A 7,273-nucleotide genomic window follows, 5' to 3' on the forward strand; every position below is an offset into this window, starting at 1 on the left:
CCCGTCTCACACGCCACATTCAGCACTTTGTCTGCCATCAACACACGAGGGAAGTGCAATGAGCTCTGTCCTCTTCACTGCCGCACCACAAGAAGGACAGGATGCGGCCCTGAGTTCTCTTCTTTTCAACTTCTGTTCCCCCTGAGGAGAGGACTGGAAGCAGAGGGTAGGAAACAGCTCAAACCACTGGCATGTATAGTTTTTCCAGCTCTTTATTTTACAAAAATAACTTACAAATAGAGACAACTCTCAAAAGTAGTATCATTCATTCTGAGCATAAGGATACAGCTTTGTGAAGCACAATGTAGGAGTTAACAGCTCCTACAATATTGTTAATTTTAACATGACGGTAACTATTCTACAGTACATACATTTTATGCTCCAGACATGGGTACAACCACCATATAGAGCTATGGTCAATAAAGTGATAAAGTGTGCCGGTCAGTGAGGATGCCCTTAAGAGATCATTTCCATTCTGCTATTTATTGCCACCCTCTTACCTAGGAGAGTTAAAACCAAACAGCAATCTAACACTCAGACTACAGCACTCTGGATACACTCATCAGCAATATACTTCAAATACACGATAAAAATATATTTAACTTTCAAATACAATTGTATACGGTACACCAATAGCCAGAAAATAAAGTCTTGAGCTTTTAAATACAACACACTATATATATAACATATACAAATAAGACCAAGAGGGAATCTACACATGGAAGAAAAAGCTTATCTTGAAAACGCACATTATCTACGGTACACAATGGCTTTGTTTGCTAGAAAGTCTTTTCCATTTGCATAGCAGTGTTGACCAGTCCAGACTAGGCTAGCGGGAGATGAAACAAAAACACACCAACAAAACGCTTGGTTTTGGTACCGCTTCCTTTTGTGCCCGATTCCGCTCTTAAAATACAGTTTGCTATTTCTCTTCTGTAGGCCGTAACTCATGCCCCGTTTGTAACAAGCACAGGGGAAAAGGAGAGGAAAAAAAAAGGGAAAGAAAAGTCCTAGCAGTGTCTTTAGAGAATCGCAATCATTTGGTATTTTGCTCCAGAGCAGAGTATTCTGCTTCTGACACTCTGGAAGCATCGATAAGTTTGGTGAGCCCAGTTTTGGCCGAGTACTTGAAAATAAAGGCTTTCATGAGCTCGTATCTGTAGTTGCGGTTAATGAAGCTGTACAGGATGGGGTTGACGCAGCAGTGGACGAGAGAGAAGCACTGGGTGATGTGCAGAGTGGCATAGAGGAAGTTCTCCATTTGACAGCTGAAGGGTATGAAATGGAGGCTGTAGAAGATGTCAAGCAGCACAGCCGCGTGGTACGGTAACCAGCAGACCAGAAAGACGACGACGTAGGAGAAAATGATCTTCCCATTGCTCTTCCGCTCTTGGTCACTGGAGGCAGAGATGTTCTTCGCAAGGAGGAAGTAGAACAGAGCAATGATGGGAAAAGGGATAAGAAAGCCCAGCACAACGGAGATGAGCTCCATGCCAATGAGCCACTCTTTGAAGCTCTCTTCTGGATACACGGGACGACAGTAGGTTTCGTTGCTGGTAGTGACCGTCTTAAGATAATAGGTGTCTGGGAGAGAGGCACTGAAGGCAAGAAGCCACACTAGGATGCAGATGCAGCGGCGTATTATCTTCTTCTTGCGATTACTGGAATTGGTGAAATAGGCAACGGAGAGATAACGGTCCACGCTCATGCACGCCAGGAAGAAGATGCTTCCATACAAGTTGATGGAAAATATGAGGTGAGTTATCTTGCATGTAATTTCTCCCATGTGCCACTGATTATGCTGGACAAGGGAGACGACCCAGACTGGCAGGGTGATGACGACGCACAGATCAGCAATAGCCAAGTTAAAGATGTAGAGGTGGGTTTCATAGCCAGTCATTTTGGCTTGAAGATTGACCCACACCACAACAGAGTTGGCCACCAGCCCTATGACAAAGATGAAAATGTAGAAGAAGGATAGGGTGTAGAGCAGGGCGCTTTTGTTAAGCGTGCCAGGGCACGCTGTGGCGTCAACCGTGATGCAGTCGCCGTTGTGGCACGTCCAGTTGATCTCTGAGAAGTTGGCCATTTCCAGAAAGTCAAGGACGGACGCCAAGTCAAGGGCACTCATGTTCGCTCACTTCAGAATTCAAGTCACCTATAGACAAAACAGGGTCAAAAGAAGAGACCTGAGTTAGCAGGAACATTTCTACCTTTGTCTTTTTAACAAAAAGCAAATATTGTCTGCCAAAAGGAAACCATACATAGGACACACTGCGCTGGTAATGCTATATTTCTATAAAGCACTTTCCATTAAAGAGATCCACAGAGAAAGAACAACAATCACCATTACCACCACCAAAAAGACATGTAACAAAACCCATCTGGTTGACCAAAGAGATACAAAATTAGCTTAGCTTTCTGCGCCCCCCTTTTTTTTTTTTTTTCTATTATTATTATTATTATTACAGCTCATGTCTGACATCATGAGGTTGGCTATCGTCCCTGGGTGTGAAATCCGCAGAGTAAACTATGGCCAAATAAATGTCAGGCAACTAAATGTGTCTTCTCTAGGATAAATGATGATACTATTGCTTTCAGCAGGGGAATCTTTAAGCCGTTTTATCTGCACTCCTTCAAGCACAGCAGAATCGATCTGGTTGATACGTGGTACCGTAAAACATTGACCATGAGCTCTGGTAAGCATCTCGTCAAGTCTAGCTCCAACTGCATTCAGCAGAAATGGGAACTAAGGGGCTTTGTAACCTTGTCCAATTTCAAATTTAAATCCTGCTCCATCCTCCCTCTGCCCAATTCTACTTTACAAAGCATCCCCTATGTTTAATGATTATCATGCAGTGCTGAGAAAAATCAGAGCTTGACCATTGAGTCCATCTGCTGGGCTTAAGTTTTCTTTTAAAACGAGAGATTTTATTCACAAACTACTCCCCCATCACAGCTGACCCAGCACAAACCACTTCCTCCTCACCTTTTCTTCTTTTTAAATACACTTTCCTGCCTCTTCAGCTCCCATGTCCACCGGCAGACAGTGGACAAAGCCAAGGGCTACTTGCTGAGCTCCTTGCCAGGAGAAGGAAGGGCCCCAGCAGAACAACAGGCCTTGCACAAAATCCAAGCCTGACTGCTAATTACTGCTGTGCTTTTGGGGCGGCCTAAAAGGCCTCCTCTCCTCGTCAGGATCCTCCCACCCTGCAGGGCCAACAATTCCACCCATGGCAGCAGCTCGCCTGTCGCAGGCCTCTACTTGACTCCTCCTATCTTGGCCTGGGAATGCCACACATCACCCAGGGAGCTTTCAGAGCTAAAAACCTGTGGGGCTGCAGCTTAGAAGCGACTTGAGGCATCCCACACCAGGGAACGCGCCTACACTTGAGCTGAGCTGCTGATTCAGCACCGAAATGCAACCCATTTCCCCTGAAGTAACACTCAGTACTTGTCTTTAGCTGGAGCAGCCAGTTGGGCTGCACCCAAAGCAAGCCCATGGGTGCTCCCTGCAAGCTCCCAGGCCACCACAGGGAGCACCCCACTGGTCCAGCAGCTTCATGGCCTAGCACAGGCTCACTCCACCTGCAGACCCCAGAAAGGCTTTGAGAGCTGTGAAAGCCACATCTGCAGCTCCAGGAACTGCACAGCAGCTGCGTCTCTTCCAACGCAGGGCAGTCAAGCAAACTGGCACGGGTCCTTCCCTCCTCCCAGCTCAGCTGTTAAAAGTAGCTCCCCTCCTAATCTGTTGTCTGGCCACTGGAACAGTTATTACAAGGAGGACAGTCCGAGCAAGCTGTCAAGGGATGCAGTGTGCAAAGCATCCGTCAGGAAAAGCATTCCTCACTCATTGCCCTTGTTAGCTGATGGTTTCAGCTTGCATTTCTTTTCTCTTCTCCTCCTTAGGACATAAAATTCTTTGGACACGTCTAACATCCTGAACCGCAGCCAGGATCCGTGTTCCTCCCTCACACAGTCCATGCAATTAGAGGCAAACCGTGAAACTCGCATCGTCCTTCCGCTTTCTGCCTCTGCCCTGGGGGCAATGTTGACGTGAGCGAATAAATGGTTGGAGCGTGGCAAGCCAGGGCAGCACGGGGCAGTACTCACACGGCCCTCCGTGCTCCTCACTGTCCTCACTCCCACCATCTCTCCTCCCTGAAGGACCTCTTGGGTGCAAAGCAAGTTTCAACAGGGCTCACAAGGCTGCCTACATCAAGGAAACTAAAATGGAAAAACCCTGTAAAACGGAAAACTCTGCCGCCCTTAGATTTCATCACGCTGACTTTGCCACGACAGATTGCCAGGAGGAGACAACAAAACAAAGAATAGTTCATACTACTATAGCATTTCCTTGCTCAGCATCTTCTCCTCGCATCCCATCAGGTCAGGCCGCTGCAGGCTCCAACTTCAGAGAGGGGCCGTTCATTTACACAGCAGCTCTCAAGGCACCATTTACATAATTGGCTCTGCCCAGACCTCCCACCCTTCCTGCCTGCCACAGTTGGGCTTTGCCTAAGACACAGGCCAAGGAAGAGCAGGGAGATAAGGGGGGCAAGATTAGAGAAGAAGATTCAAGAGCCTATTGTCCCCGCAGAGGGAAGCTGGTGGCACTAACAATGGGGAGGGACACGCACACATCCAGGAGAGATCAAATCTCTCCATAAACAGGGCCCCAAATGGGCCCCGTGAGGAGATGTGAGGAGATCTAGCTTATCTAGCCTATCATTTCAAATCCACGCCACCTTCCAGGCTTTCATCCTGCTGGCACGGCAAAAAGCAAGGCTGAGAGTTAAACCCAATGAATCGCCTGGCTTGCTAAGACTTCCCCACTGCACATCTTGCTTTATCAGTCAAAGCAACTCTGCCTCCCATAAACTCAGAGCAAAAAAAAACAGAAACACTAAGAATCAAGCAAGTAGATGGTGACCGTCTACACAAGAACAAAATAAAGACCAGAAAGATACCTGCCTCCTCACACCCCTGCTGCTTTCCATCAGCTCTGGGTAAGCCCCTTTAAAGAACACCTTGTGCTCTTTAAACACAGGCTCAGGTGTAACCTGCGCTGCCTGGTGCAAGAAGAGGGCATCATCTGGGATGCTCCCAAAGAACTGGAGCACCAGAGCCCACCACCCTATACAGAGATCTGGCATTTAGGCTGTTCTTGCCCCAGCACCCCCAGCTGCAAACTCTACACAGGACATAACACAGACAGGGGCCACAGCTCCCATTTTGTGCAGCAGCCTCACCCATGTACCTGGCTGAAAACCCCACAGCACACAGGATCAGAGCCCTAGCCAACGTCACAGACCTGCATCAAAGAGGGAGAGGACTGAATCTATCAGCAGAAGTAAAAAGGCCTTTACAGGGCAGCCTACAGTAACTCCTGTTCATTCCAGGCACAGGAAGATCCATCAGGGACAGCACACCCGATCCAACAAACTTTGAAGATCTACATCCAAGCCAGGCACCTGTCTCCCCCTATAGCCAGCATAGAGAAATGGGCATCTCTAAAACTCTCTGATTCCAGCTCAGACTGCCTAAAAATGTTTCACTAAAGAGGGAGGCCAAGCAGTATCAGAGAGCACAGATGAGTCCTCCTCTCCCAAGCAGGGCCACCAAGCTGAAGAGGCCAAAGCCCTTAGCCTAAGGAGGCCAAAGCGCTTGGTGAAAACAAGCTGCAGGTTGAGGCATCCCTGCTATAAGGAAGGCAGCCAGGAGGGATTCTGGCCTGCCCGAGTGCCCTCGGTCTCCCAGAAAGACCTTCGGGCTCGAGAGAAACAAGCTCTTCACAATTCCCAAGACCCCAATTCCAGCCTGCTACCAGGACAGGGCCACAATCACCCACCGTCAGCACTCTGATGCATCTAGACGTAACAGAGAAGAAACTTAGCACTAAGCACGCGTGCCAGACACTGGTGATGATGCAGTGCGAGAGTGAGCAGAGCCCCGGGGCCGCAGGAGCGCCCCGGGGCCGCAGGAGCGCCCCGGGCACTCACATGGAGCCCTGCAGTCACCTGCGTGGAGCAGCATGGGCGGCACCTCTGAGCGAGCAGCCCCTTCCCGGCTCTCCCTGACCGTTCGTGCTGGGATCCCAGTGCCTGTAAGCGGCGCGAGGCCGAGCCCGCCTCCGTGCCGCGCTCCGCACGTGCGCCCGGCCGCCTGGCCCTGCCCATGCCCCGGGTCCCCTCGGCTCCCCAGTGCAGGAATCAAGCTGGGAGGCCACAAGGCCCCCGCAGCACAAGCCCTGCCGAGGGAGGAGCCGCGGCTGCCGTTAAATTCAGAGATTATAACGCTGCCGGGCCAGGCCGTCTACGGCCCACGATTAGCCCCTGAAACGCGAGCTCTGATTCCTATCCAGATTAGGCGGGAGGTGCAGGAGGAGCCCAGACAAACGGATAGCTTTTTATTCCCATAAATACCCCTAACAGCCTCTGCAGACAGCAGAATAACCTGGGCACTTGGGAGAAGAGCTGAAGTTACATTCTGGGACAAACGCACGTGATGCGTTACCCCCTTACCCGGCAGGCTTATGCACCAAACCAGGACCATGCTGGTGCCCAGGGTTAAGGTGGGAAGGAGGGGAAGGAGAAGTGGATAACGGATGATGCCACCTAAAAGGCTTCCTTAGATGCTCAACGCTGACCACTGCCAGCACCGCCTGCAATGCTCAACTCTCCGGTACGTCCAGCACCGCACGCCACGCTGCACAGCCCAGCTCGCTGCCAACCGTGCCCTGCCCCACTGCCTGACCAAGGACTACAAGAAAAGCAGGTTAAAGTAGCAAGAGAAGAAAGATCATGAGCCCGTCCCTCAGGTGCATTCATATATGAGGGTAACATGGAACCACGTGGGGCTTTCCGAGCACTCAGCCTTCCTGGCAGCTTCCCAGCACCCTCCTTCTCCACCTTGCTGTCTCACAGGGCAGCTTTGCCACCCCAACAAGACAAGCCAGACTCCTCGGAGCAGCCCGTGCTGCACTGGGACCTGCCTAGAGGAATCTCTCCAGCGCCCGCCCGCCCTTCCCTGCGAGAAAACAAACCACGCCGTGGAGCCAGGCTGAGTGCTCCGGCGGGCCCAGGAGGGACAGCGGCCTCCCAGCCATCCCTCCCGTCAAGGGGGCCGCCGCCTCCCGCACCTCGGCGCTTTGCAAGGCGCGGGACCAGCCGCCCGGCTCCCCCTCCCGCTGGACCCCGCTGCCGCTCACGGAGCCTCTCCAAGATGCAGCCCGGCGCGTTTAACCCCCGTCCCTGCCCGAGCAGCGGCGGCC

General features: G+C 51.1%; 1 protein-coding gene across 3 annotated transcripts in view; it reads right to left on the bottom strand.

Moving 5' to 3' along the window:
* Window positions 1-305: 305 nt before the first annotated feature.
* ACKR3 (atypical chemokine receptor 3) overlaps window positions 306-7,273 on the bottom strand; it is a 21,236-nt gene continuing 14,268 nt past the window's right edge. For all 3 annotated transcript variants that reach the window (XM_026049546.1, XM_026049553.1, XM_026049559.1), the window contains one exon: window positions 306-2,158. In XM_026049546.1, the coding sequence (XP_025905331.1) occupies window positions 1,037-2,131 (1,095 nt within the window). In that variant the 5' untranslated portion in view covers window positions 2,132-2,158 and the 3' untranslated portion in view covers window positions 306-1,036. The remainder of the gene's footprint in view (window positions 2,159-7,273) is intronic.

This window comes from Nothoprocta perdicaria, unplaced genomic scaffold (assembly GCF_003342845.1).
Source record: "Nothoprocta perdicaria isolate Ctin4 unplaced genomic scaffold, notPer1 scaffold_11, whole genome shotgun sequence".
NCBI classification, from domain to species: domain Eukaryota; kingdom Metazoa; phylum Chordata; class Aves; order Tinamiformes; family Tinamidae; genus Nothoprocta; species Nothoprocta perdicaria.